A 20,556-nucleotide genomic window follows, 5' to 3' on the forward strand; every position below is an offset into this window, starting at 1 on the left:
TTTGCCAAGTAATCTCAGACAGAGTTTACAGAAGCCTCGTGAATAAGGCCACTATAATGCTGCTGTTTTCTCTCTCTATGTCTCTCTTTGCATGGGATATCTTTCTCTCTCCCCCGCAGGTTTGCCTGTCTCACACATCAATCACAGCATTGATCAAACAATGTTACCATGACGACGCAGCCTCACGGAGGACCGAGGTGGCAGAAAGGGATATTCCATCTTAGAGAACATTCAATTATGATTTATTTCTCCTGTTCTCTCCAGTATCTTTCTCGCCCTCTTGCTCTGCAGCAATGGAAATTTGTTAAAGGAATAGTTCACCCAGGAATGAAACTTTTGAAATCACTTACGCATCCTCATGTCATTCCAAACCTATATTCCAAAACTAGATTTTTGGCTGTATGTTTAATTTTATGTTTTCCATGCAATGTAACTGAATGGTGATTTTTTTTTTTTTAGGGCCCGACACAAAATGACCAACAAAAAAAGCACCATAAAAGTAGTTTGAATATTTTGAGTGCAGTTCTGCAAACAATGGGAATGGGCAGCCACACCTTCTTCAAAGGGACGTGAAAATTAGTCAAAAGAACAAAGGGATGCTTGCACTGAGCTCATGGTGTGAGCGAAGTCTAGCGTGCTGATTTGCTGAATGTGTATTTGTGCTGGCAGGGTAAGGGGCTCATGCAATAGATCCTTGGAGTGAGTACATGGGTTGCTTCCTATTCTCTTTCCCTCTCTCTCTCTCTCTCTCTCTCAACACTTCAAACTGCATTTAACACACCATTCGGTCTATAGGACTCATGCCCTGAGGTCCTTCAGTATTGGTGATGCGAACCTTTCTCAGAACCACTCAAACGATTATGTAACTGATTAAGTTTCTAACCTGCCAACAACAAACACAGTGTATTACAGTTTTTGTTAACAAGTCTTCCTCCTAGGTTTTTTAGAACAAATTTTTTAATTCAAAATATTTGATCATTTATATATATATATATAGGCCAGCAGGTTTGCAATGCTGATGCAAAGCTATTTTTCTCATATTTGAATACACCAGTTAAACATGTAAAAAAAAAAACTATGAACAATAAATTTGTTTATGAACTCTTAATTGTAATCATATTACTTAATTCATAATTAGCATTTTTATGTTTTTTGAATTATGAAAATTTATAAGAAAAAACTATTCAGTACCATGGTATACATCAAAATATCATGGTATTACCCCTGATACCATCATACTAACATGGTATCATTACAGTAAAAAATAAATAAATAAATAAATCGCTTGTGTTCGTTCATAATACAGTAACTAATGTTAATATTTGCAATCAATTTTAATATGCAAAATACTGTAAATGTAGCTACTATTCATTGTAAGTTAATGTAGTTAAATATTGTTAATAAATACAACCTTTATGTAAAGCGTTCCCACCATGACATCACTGTAATACAGTACTTGCATACTGAATTCTAATTGGCCTTCTTTCTTGCATGTATGTGCATACTGCGTTGTGATTGGTCCTTTCTTTCTTGCATCTGTTTACTGCAGAGATGCCGCCGCTTTATGTGTTGGTCCTCGTTCACAGAGATCAAGACGCGTGCTGAGTGTCATGACAACGGATGCGGCATTTCACTTACACAAAACCAAAGCCGAAAAGCAGCCACTTTTGGTGTATTTACCATTTAACTTCAAACACAATACTTTTTTGCTGCCTTGCATGCACTGCTATCTCCTTCAGGAATAGCAAATCTGGTGAGGTAAATAAACTCACCCGATAGAGCCGAGCGCCTGTTCCAGGAGCTCCGTCTGCAGAATATTCTGCGGCGGCGTGAAAGCCCCATTAAAATGTGATAAAACCGAGCTACAGAACTGACGCAATGTCTCAAACTGCATTTTCCCTCTTCTCTCTCTCCGTTATCCTGCGTATATTCCCTCTTTCCTTCAGACGGAACTCCCCCCGCGCGCCTCGCTCCGTACGCGCAGCATCTCCAGCGCAACATAAACACGATTCAAGTGCCTGATGTCTTTTGATCCTGCTGAAAAGTGCGTTTAGATGATGAGAGCGCACCGACGCCGGCTCTCATGGTCATTATGATCAGAACTTAAGAGAGAACCCGAAGGCGCGACGCTTCAGATGCTCCCAAACGCACCAGAAAACGCAACGGACGAGATAAACATCCATGCGAAACGCATCGCGTCCGGATACCGGAGAGGCGAGTAGAGAGATCGCAGAGAGAGATGCTGCTGTCAGGGTTTTCTCTCCAATCTAACAGCCATCCGCTTTGGGGAGTAACGGAGCAGCACTAATGGAGGGGAGGAGGAGGCGCTTTCTTTCCCCCACATCATTAAGGGTTTTCTGTAGAGAGCGATGCACTGCAATAAAAGACAACTATTGTGTGTGGATACTTGATGACCTTAAGGAATAGCTAGAGGTACAGGAAAAACTCTTAAGTGGAGTGCACAACCCTTAGGACATGATGAAAAGCTTTTTAAAACGCATTCAAACCCAAAAATGTTCTATATGCATCTTAAAAGGAAGAAGGACTTTGCTTAGAAATGTTATTCAATTATGAGGGACATATTAGAGCCAATAGCAGGATGATACCATCAATAATACAAGCAGGAATGCATGCCTCAATCAATATGTGTTGTATACGGCATTGGTTTGTACATAATATAATATAATATAATATAATATAATATAATGTAATAAAAAAAATTTTTAGTCATAAAAGTTTTAATTACCTCTAGAAAGATTTAGCCTAAGAGAATTTTTTAAAAATATTTCTGTGTAATAATATAATATAATATACAGTAATATAATATAATATAATTATGACAAAAAATATATTAAATATTTAAAATACATGTAATCTATATTGTTACATATTGATTAAAAAAACATTTTGTTTTAGATGTGAAAGTATGAATTACCTTTAGAAAAATTATATTATATTAAACAAGGCAAAACAATTATTTTTTTTTTTTGTCTAAGTAAAACATATCCAGTCCTACTTAGCATGCTAAAACTAAAATGCAACTGTTCTGCGTTTAAAAACATTAGTCCTCAATTGGCAAGAGTAGGCAGGTGTGAGCTCTGTAATGCTGATACCGAATTCCTGCAGGTACATCTTTCATTTTCCTAATAACTCTCTCCTGACAAATCCTCCATATCACCATACCAGCTCTATAAACAGACCATAGCATTTATCCTAGAGCAAAAAAAACCTTGATGATGTCATGACACTCATATTGAAACTTGGGCAACAGACAAGACAATATGCATCTGTCTGTCTGTTTTGCAGTATTAGTACCCAACACTACATATGACATGTCAAACTAATTTCAGTACTAAAACAACCACTATAGTCTGTGGTTCAACCTGGGTGTCACGTTGCATCTAACGCCATTAAAACAACACTAATGGATTTCGTAGATGTAGGGGGAGGAGATCAGAGTGCATGACAACCGGCAAAACCCAGAGAAACATAACGGCTGTAATTAAATTCCAATCCCAGTGTAATTATTATTGTTTCATCTAGCAGTTTCACCCACACTTGCGCCGCATCTCAGCGCTCGCTCCGATGACACCTCCGAGACTAAGACAAATTAGGCTCTTCTCACATTATTTCAGGGTATAAATAGGCTGCCGTCACTTTTTCAGGAGAGGAGATTCAGAGTTAATTTAAACATTCTTTAAGATTAATGGAAGTGCTTTTCAGTTATTTCTTGAGCTCTATTCCTGGGCATCAAACTATTTAACACAATGTTCCAGTAAACGGTCAAGCAACTTTTAACCACTGTGGAAGCAGTTAACCCCAAAACACCCCTGCCATTGCTATAAACTCCAGCTTTAAAGGGACAGTTCGTGCAAAAATGAAAATCCTGTCTTTCATAACCACATTCGTTTCTTTCTTCTTTGGAAAACAAAAGGAAAAAGGCTCCTTTTCATACAACCAAAGCATACAGTGACATGGGTTGTCAAGCTCTAAACATGATAACAAAAAAAAAAAAAATGACTTGTGTGCTATATTCCAAGTCTTCTGAGGGCATTTGAAAGCTTTGTGTGAGAAACAGAACAAAATTGAAGTCATTATTCACTGAACATCTTTCTCTCTAAGCTAGCTCTCAAATGTACTTTGCACATCCAGAATTTTAAACGTATTGTGTCACGATCAGTTATGAGACACGTGGCAACTGATGGCTTTTGGTTTCATTGATATAACAGGTGCTTTGTTATCTGCATAACAAAGCACCACAGATGTGAGATATTGCTTTAATATAATACAATTACTATTATAATACTACACTATATTTACTATTATTACTAGTAGTAGTAGCAGTATTACAGTGAATATTACATACCTACACTCACCTAAAGGATTATTAGGAACACCATACTAATACTGTGTTTGACCCCCTTTCGCCTTCAGAACTGCCTTAATTCTACGTGGCATTGATTCAACAAGGTGCTGAAAGCATTCTTTAGAAATGTTGGCCCATATTGATAGGATAGCATCTTGCAGTTGATGGAGATTTGTGGGATGCACATCCAGGGCACGAAGCTCCCGTTCCACCACATCCCAAAGATGCTCTATTGGGTTGAGATCTGGTGACTGTGGGGGCCATTTTACTACAGTGAACTCATTGTCGTGTTCAAGAAACCAATTTGAAATGATTCGAGTTTTGTGACATGGTGCATTATCCTGCTGGAAGTAGCCATCAGAGGATGGGTACATGGTGGCCATTAAGGGATGGACATGGTCAGAAACAATGCTCAGGTAGGCTGTGGCATTTAAACGATGCCCAATTGGTACTAAGGGGCCTAAAATGTGCCAAGAAAACATCCCCCACACCATTACACCACCGCTACCAGCCTGCACAGTGGTAACAAGGCATGATGGATCCATGTTCTCATTCTGTTTACGCCAAATTCTGACTCTACCATCTGAATGTCTCAACAGAAATCGAGACTCATCAGACCAGGCAACATTTTTACAGTCTTCAACTGTCCAATTTTGGTGAGCTCTTGCAAATTGTAGCCTCTTTTTCCTATTTGTAGTGGAGATGAGTGGTACCCGGTGGGGTCTTCTGCTGTTGTAGCCCATCCGCCTCAAGGTTGTGCGTGTTGTGGCTTCACAAATGCTTTGCTGCATACCTCGGTTGTAACGAGTGGTTATTTCAGGCAAAGTTGCTCTTCTATCAGCTTGAATCAGTCGGCCCATTCTCCTCTGACCTCTAGCATCAACAAGGCATTTTCAGCCCACAGGACTGCCGCATACTGGATGTATTTCCTTTTCACACCATTGTTTGTAAACCCTAGAAATGGTTGTGCGTGAAAATCCCAGTAACTGAGCAGATTGTGAAATACTCAGACGGCCCGTCTGGCACCAACAACCATGCCACGCTCAAAATTGCTTAAATCACCTTTCTTTCCCATTCTGACATTCAGTTTGGAGTTCAGGAGATTGTCTTGACCAGGACCACACCCCTAAATGCATTGAAGCAACTGCCATGTGATTGGTTGATTAGATAATTGCATTAATGAGAAATTGAACAGGTGTTCCTAATAATCCTTTAGGTGAGTGTATACAGTAGTGGTATTTTTCTGTCATACTTTTTTCCATAAAACTTTCCGTTTCAGGGTGTTTTTAAAAAGCAGGTTGTTATGTGACCCAATGTGATTGTTTAACCGCAAAAGGCTGCTATTTAACTGAATAAATATGTTGTCTGTATGTACCTCATGCTACAAAGTGATTTAGCGCTCTGCTTATTGTCATCTACTACAAACAAAGTGCAGAATGCTCATGATGGTGTTTTCCATGCATGAGCCAAGGAGCTCAAAAGTGTATGAGCAGCCGGTGTTGTGCCGAAATCTGACTCCCCGTCAGATTCTTACTCCCTGCTACCTGATTGGTCCCTATCTATAAAGCCATCCCCTAACCCTAACCATATTACAGAGTGAGAAATTGGCACAACACCGGCATCAGCACAACACCAGCTCCACACATTCACAAACGCTCACATTTGAAGTGTGCAGCACATGCAAACTTTATATTTATCTAATTAAAATCACAGCCTTTGCATTTTAATAATCACACTAGGACATAACATGATTTTAATTTGTGTGCTGAATGTTTATGGAATGATATTCGCACGTCAGATGGTATCGGAGCATTGGTACGAGCACGAGTACAAGTATATGAGTCCAGCATCAGACCCGATTCCAATACCAGTAACTGTAATGGGACATCCCTACCATAGAGACTAACCAAGCAACAAAAATTATTTTAAATAGATAAAATACAGGCATTAACTTTTCACCAGCATCCAATCCAACACTTTATTTAAAAGAGAGAGAACATGACTGAACAAATTTGGTTACTCATTCCATGTTCATGTATGCTATACATATGATTAATATACAGTATGTCGATAACGCGTAACACGCTTCCCTATTCTCATTCCAAAACCCGATGTTTTCTTTCTTCCATGGTACACAAAAGTTTTTTTTTTAGTTAGGTTTAGGGTTAGATTTCATGGTTGAATATGTACTTCTGTAAAGTCAAGACCAATATAGAACTATAACACACTCTCTTACACAACAATGAACAAATCACACACTCTCTTGAGTACCATATGGCAGGCAGATTTTTAACATCTAACCTTTTGGGGGTAACACACTGAGTAAGACGGAAAGCGCAAATGAGCATTTGCAGATTTTGTGACAGAACACGGTGTATGAAACGACCCAATCAAAAAGAACAGCACTGCTGACCCAATGATGTTTCTTTTCATATATTTCTCTTGTTTGAAATATAAAGAACTTGTTTATTTCTAAATGATATGTCAGGCTGCATTCGTAAAGCAGCTTAAAGCTCACCCGCTGTCCCGAACCTTTCACGGACATCTGCCAGGTAAAGAAGCCAAGGACGAGTAAATAAACAAACGCATTACACCAGACAAAACTATCTCAAAAATGGATAGAATAACCCAAATGAATACTTAAGCACCTGAATGTGACCAATTTACACATCCCTATTAAACTTCTCTTGATTCGTAACTGTTGGCTCATGGGGTCACAGGTTCGAATCTCCCACTCTCTCCTCCAATTTCCTGTCTACTACTTAAAATGTCTATAAAAAAAAAATCTCAAGGATCGCGACTCTAGATACAGTAGATGCAATAATCCACTTCAAGGGTTTGTCATTCATATGTGTTCATGCCAATATAACACACACACACACAAACACACACACACACTATTGGCAGGTGAGATTAGCCCCGTCCCAGAGGCACATGGCCCAACATTCCTCTCCGCAGGTATTCGAGAACGGAAACTCAAACCAATTTAATTCACAGCGATCACCACGGATGTAAGGGAGCAGGCATCTGTTTTTACAGAGACATCGCTCCGGGACTGACCTCTGACCCCTTGAGCAACAAAACTGATAAAGAGATCTCAGAAAGAGTTTGAAAAAAGTCCACAGAGAGAGTTGACGCCACCTTGTGGTAAAAGATGGAATCACATCGGCCCAGAGCTCCCTGTGAATTAGCAACTCTTTACAGATTAGGGGCGTAATGCTCGACAAATGTGCTATGACTCCCTGCATTTGTTCCAGAGAAGGTTTAATCATAAATTACTTAATATTATTTACCTGCCTAGCATGTTCACTACCAAATTAGCACTGATAAAAGTCTATAAAAACGATGAAACCAGTGTAAATAGTGTAGTGTGAGCTCCAGCTGCTGATATTACAATGGATATTTCATGAAATACATCATATAAATATAACAAATATTTCAAATAGTCAAAGTTTAAGTCTATAAAACAATATCATGTTATTTTAGACATAATTGCACACGTTATGTTGTACAAAATTCAGAAGAAAATTGAGAATGCATATAAAATTTCAGCTCAACTCCTGAATTTGAATTGCAATAGCAAACAGGAAGTAGAGTTGTAATTGAAATTTGAGTTAAAATGGAATTAAATGCAAAAAAATTATCAAACTGCTGTGAGCATAGGCTTTTAATTATAAAATTTAACACATTTTTAATTTAGTTTCCGTTTAATTCATTTTTAGTTTTAATTTAAGTGTTGATCTTTTACTATGGTAATAAATAATACAGTATATGTGTGTGTATGTGTGTGTGTGTGTGTGTATATATATACTGTATATACTTGTATGTATGTTAAAAATTATGAAATGAATACTGAAAATACTGAAGAAGTTAAATCTAAAGCAAATATGTATACTCAGGGCATTCATTACTTATATTTTTAAATATTTTCATTAGATTTTTTCAAATACATGCTCTATACTTGGAAGCACATGTAACTTAACCTGTCCTCAGCAAGAGGTCACAATGTTAAACTGCAAAACAAAGTGTTTAAAAAAAACAACAAATGAATAAATATAAAATCAAGTGAAAAGTATGGATATGTAAAATATTCAACAATACATAAAGCAAACGTAATATTATATTTTTAAAAAAAATATATATATTTTTTTTTTTTCAAAGTTGTGTTCTCACTTTGCGTCAACTTCTTCAGATTTTTTTATAATCAAGAACATTTTTGGCATTTTAGTTTAGGTTACAGAGGCAGCTTCAACTGAGGAAAAAACTAAATGGCTCCCATGTACAACACATGGTTAAGATGGAAAAATATAACATTTTGTCAACTTCATCAGAATTTTCAGAAAAGCATGAAAACAGAAAAATAATGGATATAATATATTTTATCACTTAACTCCTTTACTGAACACCATTATTAGATTAATAACATTCAAGACTTCACACTCTTGTGGGATGGATCAAATTAGAAAAAATGCTTTTTAGTGTGTCTGATGGAGTTACAGTCAAATTACAATAAGATGTAAGTTAAAAAGTGAATAAAATCAGTTTTTAGAAATAAAGCAGTTTTTTTTAACTGTTCCCTTACATGAGAAATTTGTCTACAAATATATCCATTTCAAACTGATTTAGTATTAAAAAATGTATTTAATTGTTTTGTCCCTTATCTCAAGAATCAGTGATATATCTTAATTCTATGGTGAAATAAAGCTCTAATGTATTGCTAAATTTTTTAATTATTCTCAAATAAAAAGATTTATAACTTAATTATATTGAAATTCCTCTGTTGCTATAAATTGCAATTATGTAAATTCCTTTCGTCATTCAGATAAAAATTCCAGTTCAGCATCCCGTGAGATGTGGCCAGCCTAATTAAATTTAAACTTAGTGCACATGGTGCAAGGCCTGACAATTATAGATTGTCCCATTATTATCAATAAAGCAGTCCACACTGGCACATCTACATAGTCAATGCCTGCTTGCTGTGTTGTGGGCATAACAGCTGCAAGGCATTTATTTCTAAAATCAAATATAGCCAAACGATTATTTTTTAATATATGCTTACACAGACCTCGTGTGAATTTAATACATCTCGGCCACATTGTTGCACCCTAAAACCAAATTAAAGCATATTTTCTGGCCGCTAACCTGTTGCTCAGAGGGTCGTTGGGTTTTAGATCAGCGTCGTTGTTGAGAGACGCCTGTCGCGGGAGTCCTGGAGCTCGGCTGCGGTCCCCTGGCAGCCCCTGGTATAGAAGCGGGGCTTCCTGCAGTTTGGCCTTCTTCTCCTGCGGAGCTTCTTCGTGGCGGCGGCGAGGGTCACTCACACCTGAGGGCAGGGTGCCCCCCGGGCCGCTGTAGAACCAGGCTCCGGACTTGGTGAGGATTTCTTGTTGTTTTCGGCACAGGTTGCACACCCACATAACCTGATAGTGACAAAACAAGACATTAGAGTGCAGAATATAAAGAGCACGCAAAGAGAGCCCTGCCGAAAAGACCAGCTAAGACCAGCTTGAATTTCCTTGCTGGCCCATCCTGGTTTTTGCTAACTGGTGGTGTAGCTAGTGGACCAGAAAAAGCTGGTGAAGGTGGGTGACTTATACTGGTCTTTTCAGCAGGGACAGATGTGGTCAATATGAGACGAAAAAAAACATGATGTTGTGGGAGAAGCGATTCCTAATGTGAAATTGGTCATTTCAGAGTCAACTGTGAATGCAAACAGAGAGAGAGAGAACTGGGATATTTGTCTAGGAGAAAGATCCTAATATGCAGGTCCCACAACAATCAGGTTCAGGGATAAAATGATGACATCACGACAGGTTGAAGGAAATGATAAAAGCTGAAGGAAATGATAAAAGCAAATGGTTTACACAAACTGAAACATAATTGCACCTGTGTAGGGATTATGTCTGTTATCTACATTAAAAAATCATTATTCAACTTTTGATACTTTGACATTAAGCTGTACACAGTATGTGATGGCCTATCATACAATAAAGTGAAATGGTCACATGTTTTAAATAGATATTTATAAGATCACAATGAGGGATAGCACTGTGGCATGGCTCTCTGCAGATGGACATGAGTTTTATTGTAATAAATGTTTGGTTGGTCAGTCAATGAGAGCCAAACGAAAAGATGTTGTTGTGAAAAATTGATCAGGTGTTGAGTGAGCTGTCGCTGGTATCAAATGGTGGGAGATCTTTCCTGGTGAATCTCACAAAGCCTGTCAAGAGCATGTATACATCATACTTCACCCCAAAATCAAAAGAAATAAAAATTAGAAATAAGAAATACAAAAATATATAGAAATACAGTACAGATATGAACTAATTTGACTATATTTACTGGTATGAAAATGTTGTATTCAAATGATTTCAATGCAAGATTTACAATTAGTAAAACATATCACCTTTTCCTTTCCTTTTTTAATTTTGTTTTATTTAGCTAATAGCCTGATGTTTACTATACTACCATATACAATTTGTTACTTGCTATTTCTAGGAAGAAATACGTGGACTTAGGGGGAGGAGAAATTCTTATACTAGAAAACATCTGATTGGACAATAGATTGATACACCCATGAGTGCAAGATGAGTCATAAATATTTTTTGTCCATTTTATCAGAAGAGGCTGTACATTTTAAAAGTATATTATTTGCTATAAGATACCGATCTAACATAGTGGTAAAGGCCGATAACCGATTAATCGGCCGATAGTTTTTAAAATAGATTTATAGAATGTCAAAAGAATATCTTATTTTTTCCTTACTATGATGAGTACAGACAAAGAGTCCTAAATGAATAAAATCCAGATGCAGTTTATTATTCAACCAAAATAAAATCAGAAAAAATAACCAGGAAAATTCAGATTTGTTGCATAGCACAAGACTTTTAAGTATAAACAAGTCCAAAACACACCAGGGACTCTTATTTTGAAAGACAAATGCTGAAAAAACTATCGGCAACTATCGGCATAGATTTTTGACAATAACGATAGTTATTAGCAACTATCGGCAGAGATTAATAGGCAAAACCGATATATCTGTAATATTAAGTTAAGTCACATTTCAGGAATACACTAGCACATAGATGCCTCAGAGCTCACAGACATGGACTAAAAGCCACAAAACCGGTATGAATAACTTTGTGAATCCTGTACATACAAGGGCGTAGACTAGCTTTCAAACATGAGCCAGCTGGTAGATAGCTGTGCAGTGTGTAAACCTCAAGAGGTGCACTATCGACTGACGCTAGGGGCTGTAGACTTTAGCCTTCTTGTTAGCTCACCCACCTCCCACGCTGGAGATGCCGGTTCGAATCCCGTTCAGAGCGGGCGATCAAGGGCGGTTACAGTTGCAGTGTGAAGCATTTGCATGTTTCCATTGATCATGGTTTAAATAATGGGGGAGGGGGGGTTGTACTTTCTTGTTTTTATTATTGGGGGGCGGGGGTTACCTTCACTTTCATGCCCCAGGGGTTGATATTTTTTAAAATGAACAGATTTAAAATGTCTCTCTTTTTCTCTCTCTCTTGCTATATAAAAGTCCCATTTAAACTGAGTTGGGACTTTTAACCAGGCCTTCACAACATTTAGCCTTAGCCCAAAGAAATACCCAAATATTTAAAATCAAACAAATTGTCCATGGAGATCATTTTTTTGCTTTCTCAAATAGCAAAACTGCCAAGGCTGTCCTTGGCCATTGAATATTTTATATAGTATGTTTGATAAAAATGTTCATGATAAGGGGAGCATTATCATTCACCAGCTTTAACACTACCTGCAGGTGGGACATGAATATTTATTGAGGTTCTATATTTAGAGCCCAGCAGCTCATAATAGACCAGATGCATATTCATACGGCTTATTTTCTCTCCTCTTAAACAAAGTGCTAATTATGCAGCGACAGAACCTAAAATAGATAGTTCTTGAGGAAAAGAACATATGTAGCTCTGTTCTCTACTGGTATGTCACATTATATAGCAATATATCTAATCTTAGTTCAAATATTCTCTGAACTGCCAATTAAAATCCAGTTTGATTTCAAAACCCAAGCAGTTTAGAATTTATGAAGAGATTGACACTATTTAACTGAGGTATCTGAATGTCCTCTACTTTAAAACACAATGACATCATCTTTATTTTGGATGACAAACAGTTTTCCAAATAACAAGGCTGATTTTCCCGTTGCCTGAATCTTAATAATACAATTAAAGCCAAAACATTTTTAACAAAATAAAACTGTTGCAATGCTTACCCATGTTGGCTGTGTATATTGTTTAGTCCAAATAGAAAAAAATATATTCAATAACTTGATTTAAACTTAAGCACCACAGACAGCTCCACGTGTATGTAATGCCAAAATCCTGTGTAACCGTGACCTTTCAGGGTTGCTGATTAAATCATCCATGAAGATTGTGCATCAGTTAAAAATTTGGTAAAATAAAAGCAGAGATCTTAATCTGAGATCGCATCAAGTTGTCAAAACTATACACAGGGTAATAATAGCACTTGCTTATGCAGGAAGATGAGATGGAGTGATCCGAGCAGCACGTAATCGTGTTTTTGCCAACAGATCATCACTAACGCAGCTCTCATAACGGATGCATGTAAGCTTGCAGCTCCAGCAGGACAGAGTCTGACTCATTATACATGCACAACGCTCTCCAACTCTCTTCAAATGACTCTATTACTAACGCTGACAATGATAAAAACACTTACTCCAAATTAAATGTTTTAAAGGCATTGTTATGACATCTTTCCTATTTTTATAATTTACATATTACATGAAAATATACAATTCTTAAAGTAGGCTATTAGTTCACCCGAAAATGAAAATTCTGTCACCATTTACTTACCCTCTTGGTGTTCCAAACCTCTATGTGTGTGTGTTCTTTCTTCCGTGGAACACAAAAAGAGATGTTAGGCAGAATGTTCAGGACTGGCAGTCTCAGTCGCCATTAACTTTCATTGTATATACGTATATATATATATATATATTTAAAAAAAAATGCAAAGAATGTAAATGGTGACTGAGACTAACAGAAGAAAGAATGTCTTACTGGTCTGGAACAACATGAGGGTGAGTCTATTATGAAAGAATTTTCATTTGGGTTAACGTTCTCTTTAAATGTCTAAAAATGAGGGAAATGTTAGGATACAATACAATAGCTTTGAGTGAGGAACATTCAAGTTGTTATTCACTGAAAATCTGCAACATCTCTCAATATTCATTCTGCATGTTTAAACTGGTGCACCCCATTCAAATACAACACAAATGCGAGAACCAGTGCCACCTACCAAGCTATTTTAGAATCTGAACTGACACAACTGAGAATTCAGAGCTTCAGAAAAGGGAAAGATTTTCAGTGAATATTGACTTTGGCCTGTTCCTCACACAAAGCTACCATATGACTTCAGAACACTTGGAATATTTCACAACAAGCTGTATGGACTTCTTTTATGGTGGCCTGATTCTTTTTAGAGTTCGACAATCAATATGAACTGTTGTTGTATGGAAAAGAGCTGTGTTTCTTCAAAAACGTTCCTTTTCTAGTCCACAGAAAAAAACAACAACAACAACAGTATTACATTTGAAACAACAAGAGGGTAAGTAAATAATGACAGTATTTCCATTTCTGCTCCTTTAAATCTGGTAAAAAAAAAAAACTTTAAACACTGAGGAAAACAAACAAATGTGGTACCAACAGCACACCCAAGTTTAGTTAAATCTACAGTAATTGTAATACACTGTTTTGTTTATTGTGAAGAGTAATTGACAGTAATAAGTATATTTCATGCTAAAGAGTCAGTGTCAGTGAAAAACATCAGTTGTGAAATCTGCTCTTTGTCCATCAGCATTTTCTTCTTTTCCCCAAACGTTGACAGCTCTAGTGAAAGAGATCTTGTCCGAGACGGCATCAGTATTTACAGCTCTCAGTATTTCACGCGGCAAGGGGAGCTGTCGGACATCACACACTGGAATATGATAGCACAGCTCTGGCGGGCTCTGGCGACAAACTTGAGGTTATCATCTGTATGTTCATTTGCACATAATATCTACCTACAATAATGAGTGGAAATGATCTACTGTCAAGGTTGCTTGTTGGCTGCATTTTAGGCGGAGGGATATTCTCATTCTAGAGATCATTTGATTGGACAAAAATCTGTGAGTCTGTCAAGTCAACAATATGTTTGCTCCATTTTCCCAAACAAGAAAGTCTGTCAGTTTTTAAATGTGTAGGGTACAATGGGGCTAAAGGCACAGCTTTAGGAAAATTTGATTTTATATGGTCTCAAAATACAGTATATCAATATGTTTTGATTACAATTTTTGTTTTAAAATAAGGTGGCAAGGTGGCAAGGTGGCACATACTTGGGGTTAAAAGCCCCCAGGAGGATTATGGTCCTATTGTGCAGATAAAGGGAAAATATGTCTAGTGCAAAATTTGTCAACTAATGCAAATAATTTTGAGACAGCAAGATGCGTTTTTGTGTTTGAATTTAGAATTTAGATCCAATGGAATCTCTAACAAAAAACATTTGATTTTACGTGATGGGTTTTGTCAGTATGTGGTGGTCAAACACCACTGTCCTATCAGCCAGCAAAACACAATCAAAAGTACTTTTACACTAGCAGAATGGAGCAAGCATGAAAAGCCTACAGTTGTTGTTTAAAGCATGTTGGGGTTGATGTAGAACTTCTCTGTGAAGATATGAAAAGGCATTCCTTTTAAAAGGAATATTCAGGGTTAAACACAGGTTAAGCTCAATTGACAGCATTTGTGGAATAATGTTGATTACCAAAGAAAATGTAAAAATACAAATACAAATAATCTGGGTTACAGTGACTCATATTTAGAGGGTTTAAAGGCACAAATGGGGGGGACAAGTCAAAATAATCTTTTTGTGGTAATCAATATTATGCCACAACTGCTGTTGATTGAGCTTAACTTAGTTAGCTTAACCCGGAATACTGGAACCCTGCCTCTGAAGACTATGAGTCAGAGAGTTAAGAATCACAAGTCTTGGGTCTGTACAAACCCTTAATAGTGTAAACCACAGATGGCAGAAACAGAATCTAGCCATCGAGAACTGTCCAGCAATTCAATCCTCATCTCTGCAACTGGATAAAAGCTCGGCACGTCCCTACAACTGCTGACATACATGCTGAAACGCATCTTCCTGTATTGCAAAAGAAAAGGAAACAGAACTGCATTCAAGAGAGCCCAGACCCCAAAAACAAGTGTCAAATGACAGAAAAGAAACACTAAATAAAATAAAACACATCAGCAATCCTGTAAATCAGATAGAGTATAAGGAGATGGGCCATTTGTAGAAAAATGAATGGGAGGTGTGGCAATACTCAATATGAAGGCTGGTACAATGGAAGCCTACAAATAGAGGCATTGTTTGTTTTTTGTTTTTGACAGCAATGAGACTAAATGGAGAGCAAGTGGAGACTTTTGTCCTGACTTGTTTCAGATTCTCACTTGTTTCTCCTCTAGAGTGCCAGAAAAGAAGTGAACAATGTCTCAATCTTTGCCAAGATACCAAAGTCTGCAATTAAAAGTCAGATATTTCGATATCAACTCAAATTTAAATTCTTCCAAGACTAATTTATCTCAGCTAACTCTACTCGTACTGAATGTTTGTTTTTTATTTCTTCCACGGAATCTCAAACTTGATTCTTAGATGAGAACTCCAGAATCTATCGGGAGCTATGAAAGAGCAACATCTGAGCAATACAATGTTCCTTTGGGCAGTGCTCAAACTTTACTCTGGCTGTATGAACTTGTGGGTGTTAATTTGACTGCATGAGTGCAATGAAGTAAAACTATAGCGTCTCAGGCCAGGCTGGCAGGCAGGCAGGGTACCTCTTTGTGCGAAGAGACAATAGAAGCGTTCTCGAGTTCCCCTAAGCACAGATGGTGAAGCAGCAAGTTCACCTGTAGTGTTACCTGCTACTGAGTTATGATCCCCTAAACATCACACAAACCACATGTCCAACTATTCTTGATAACGCTCAGTAATATGGCAGTTATACAGTAAGGGAATCTCATGGAAACATGTCCAGGTCACATTGCAAGCCAAAAACAAAAGAAATTATCCAAGAATTTCTCTCTTTTTTTTGCATTTTTATCCCCTTTTTCTCCCAATTTGGAATGCTCAATTCCAACTACTTAGTTGATCCTTGTGGTAGGCGTCGTTACTCACCTCAATCCGGGTGGCGGAGGACCGCTTCTGAGACAGTCAATCTGCGCATTTCATCACGTGGCTCGTTGAGAGCGAGAACCAATAATCGTGACCACAAGGAGGTTACCCCATGTGACTCTACCCTCCCTAGCAACCGGGCCAATTTGGTTGCTTAGGAGACCTGGCTGAAGTCACTCAGTACACCCTGGATTCAAACTTGCGACTCCAGAGGTGGTAGTCAGCATCAATACTCGCTGAGCTACCCAGGCCCCCCAGAATTTTCTCTTAAAAAATATCTCAGGAGAGAAAATTGGAGAATGTAGGCCATTTAAGCAAAAGTCTCCATTTGATGTCCTTTAAATATCATTGCTGTCCAGGAGAAACAGGAGATATTTAAGAAGGGCAACATTGCCTGATCACGCTGTATTACATCAGTATTTTTGCAAACCTCTCGTTTCAACTTGATTCAATGGTATGTTATGTTATGTTATGTTATGTTATGTTATGTTATGTTATGTTATGTTATGTTATGTTATGTTATGTTTCAATCAAAACCTCCACAATTAGCCCTATCACACCCATTTCTCAGTTGTTTACTTAAAGGTGTTGTAAGTGAATTAAGCCATTTTGCTACTTTCTGCTATTTTGCTACAACGATGTAAAAGAATGTAAAAAAAAAAAAAAATGTTTCAATGTTAAGTGGATGGCTGTAAGTAAAACTGATATCATATTCAAAGGAATAATCCAGATTCAGCACAAATCAAACTCAATTTACAGCATTCGTGGAATAATTTTGATTACCACAAAAATGATTTAAACTTACCTCATGTTTATTAAAAAAAAGCACAAAATGTGGTTACAGTGTGGCACATAAACACTGCTTCAAAAGTATAGCCATAAGACATAAACATTATTCATGTTAGATTTTGGTGTGATAAATTTGCTTACTAACATCATCTGTGTAAAGGTATATACAAAAATAGGAAAACAGGGTTTTCTTGTCATAAAAAAAATGAGGTTGACACATATATGGTTAGTAAGTGACTTTATCACACTAAAATCATGTATTATGCATAATGTATAAATATGCATATTGTATATACATAACTTGTGGCTATATTTGAGTGTATTTTAGAGTTTATGGACTGGCATCACTTCCTTCCACTGTAACTGCCTCACTGTTACCGCATTTATGTACACTGGTGGCAAAAGTTTTGAATAATGTACAGATTTTGCTCTTATGGAAAGAATATGGTACTTTTATTCAACAAAGTGGCATTCAACTGATCACAAAGTATAGTCATTAATAACGTGAAAAATTACTATTATAATTTAAATATTTTCAGAACTTCTTAAACTACTTCAAAGAGTTCTCATAAAAAAAATCCTCCATGTGCAGCAATGGCAGCTTTGCAGATCCTTGGCATTCTAGCTGTCAGTTTGTCCAGATACTCCGGTGACATTTCACCCCACACTTCCTGTAGCACTTGCTATAGATGTGGCTGTCTTGTCGGGCACTTCTCACACAACTTACAGTCTATCTGATCCCACAAAAGCTCAATGAGGTTTAAGATCCATAACACTCTTTTCCAATTATCTGTTGTCCAATGTCTGTGATTCTTTGCCCACTCTAACCTATTCTTTTAATTTTTCTGTTTCAAAAGTGACTTTTTCTTTGCAATTCTTCCCATAAGGGCTGCACCCCCCTGAGTCTTCTCTTTACTGTTGTACATGAAACTGGTGTTGAGCAGGTAGAATTCAATGAAGCTGTCAGCTGAGGACATGTGAGGTGTCTATTTCTCAAACTAGAGTCTCTGATGTCTTATTTAGTTGTATCTGGCCATCCACATCTCTTTCTGTTCTTGTTAGAGTCAGTTGTCATTTGTCTTCTTCGGTTTTTGGCAACTTCAAGTATTGTATAGCCTTCATTCCTTATATATATATATATATATATATATGGAATGAAGGCTATACACTATATATACGGGACAAGTCTGCATTATTTTTGTGGTAATCAACATTACTCTACAAATGCTGTTAGTAACCTTAACTTAACTTGTATTGAACCTGGAACATTAATTTAAAAAAACAATTACTATAATTTAAAAAACTGTAAAATTGTATCTATCTTTTTTGTAAACGTATGAACTATTTGAAACAATTTTATCATTACGATACAATTGTATACAGTTTATTTAGCAAGACAACACATATACGTTTATGGTAAAATATTGTTAAAATTATTATTATTAAGCAGGAAAAATAGTCAGACACCATAATGCCATTCCAGTTTTGTTGCTTTTTACAGTGTAAGCACACACCAAAGACATCTCAGAAAACCCAAACACACAAAATAACATGACATGCTGAAAGCATCCCTGATTGGCTACTTTTCTGATTGGCTCCTCCAACTTTTTTGATGTTTACAGAGTCTAGTATTGTTATATTTCTCAGAAATATACGGGTATTTCTCAGAACACCTATTTCAGTGATATTTGAATGTGTGCTGTTAAAAAAATAAAATAAATGCTTACAGCACCTGTAATGGAGGCGTGCAATCATCTAAGGATGAGCAACAGCTAAATATAAAGACATAGACAAGAAAAAAAGGATGCTAACCACGTTATCCTCCTGTTGCAATTCCACAGGGGGGGAAAAGCAAGAGAGAAAGACACAGTGGGGAAAAAAGAACAGGGAGAGAACAACTGTGAGTGACATTAAGACACACATAAAGAGATGTTCATTTACTACTGCAGCGAACCACATCAGCACTTATTACTCTCAGCAAAGTCATTTCAAAGCACCAAGACTGCTCTTGAGAGAGACATCAAGAGGTTAGATAAGAAGTTTCTGGCCTGATACTTCCATCGCCACTGGCGAAGGGAATGCTGTGATAAAAACAAAGGGAGTATCGCCCTCTTGTGATCATTACGTTAACTGCACAACCCTCAGCAGACCAGAATAGGAAAATATCCAAACATAGATGTTAAAGTAAGGTAAAATGTGTGACAAATTACTGAATAATTTCTTTATGATGTAATTTCTTTAAATAATTTCATGCAAAAAAATGATTGCATAAAATAGCATAAAACTTGAGATCATGTGACAAAAATGTGACATATTACTGTGAATGGGCATCCTGTTTACATAGTATTATAAACACATACTTTTACATAAATACATCCAGATATATATCTTTACTATACATACTTCTTTTCATTAGTCAGCAGTATACACTCAAAACTGCACAGTGTGCAATAGGCAGCATGCTCCTTCAGTATTCCATTCTGAACATAGCCATCATCACACAAATGGCTTGTGTTGATGTGGTGAAATCAGCGCTTGTGTACTCAAGTGTGGCATGTGTATGAAATATGAGGAGCGTTTTGGTTGTACCTTGTTTGAGCGCAGGGAAACTCGCCCGCCACAGCGTGCACAGAACTTGGTTTGGCAATAAGAACAGAGGTGGCCACAGCCGTCGGCAAACTTGGTTTTATGGCAGATTCCACAGGTCGGCGCTTCACCTTTCTGTTCAGGGGTGGTCTGTGTTTCCTCCCCCATTTTCTTTACTTGCTCCTTGTACATCTCAAATTGCTGATGCAATTTCCTGTTGGGGACAAGAAACATTAGTCAGAACACAGCAATTTAAAAACATTAAGAAATTAGGGTATTGCATGACTTTTCATTAAAAGTTATTCTAATGATAAAACTTATTTGTATTTACAGTCAACACTAAATGCTGAATTGCAACACATTTTAGTTCCATAATTTGACGAATTTCCAGGTGAAAACAAAATATTCGAATAGAACAAAATTATTTTACAACTGACATAAGGTGCAACAATTAATCATGCATACTAAGACCAGGAACGTGTATAAAGTAATAAAAAAATGGTTAATACTGATTTTATATTGACTTTTAAGACTTTTTGTAATTTACGATTAAGATGTGTATTTGCATGTCGTCAAGGTGGAAGGAAAGAAAAAAATCTAAGAAAATA

At 37.0% G+C, this 20,556-nt stretch overlaps 1 protein-coding gene across 25 annotated transcripts in view; it reads right to left on the reverse strand.

Moving 5' to 3' along the window:
- rims2a (regulating synaptic membrane exocytosis 2a) overlaps positions 1 to 20,556 on the reverse strand; it is a 206,480-nt gene that overhangs the window by 146,630 nt on the left and 39,294 nt on the right. For 16 of the 25 annotated variants that reach the window (XM_052146260.1, XM_052146258.1, XM_052146248.1 and 13 more), the window contains exons 3-5: positions 19,952 to 20,162; positions 19,175 to 19,186; positions 9,509 to 9,786 (exon numbers count right to left, since the gene is read on the reverse strand). In XM_052146260.1, the coding sequence (XP_052002220.1) occupies positions 9,509 to 9,786; positions 19,175 to 19,186; positions 19,952 to 20,162 (501 nt within the window). Of the gene's footprint in view, positions 1 to 1,411; positions 1,513 to 1,772; positions 2,276 to 9,508; positions 9,787 to 12,617; positions 12,851 to 19,174; positions 19,187 to 19,951; positions 20,163 to 20,556 lie in introns of those variants that run through there. The other 9 variants (XM_052146263.1, XM_052146242.1, XM_052146264.1 and 6 more) reach the window with 4 other exon arrangements.

Source organism: Xyrauchen texanus, chromosome 17 (genome assembly GCF_025860055.1).
Source record: "Xyrauchen texanus isolate HMW12.3.18 chromosome 17, RBS_HiC_50CHRs, whole genome shotgun sequence".
NCBI classification, from domain to species: Eukaryota; Metazoa; Chordata; class Actinopteri; order Cypriniformes; family Catostomidae; genus Xyrauchen; species Xyrauchen texanus.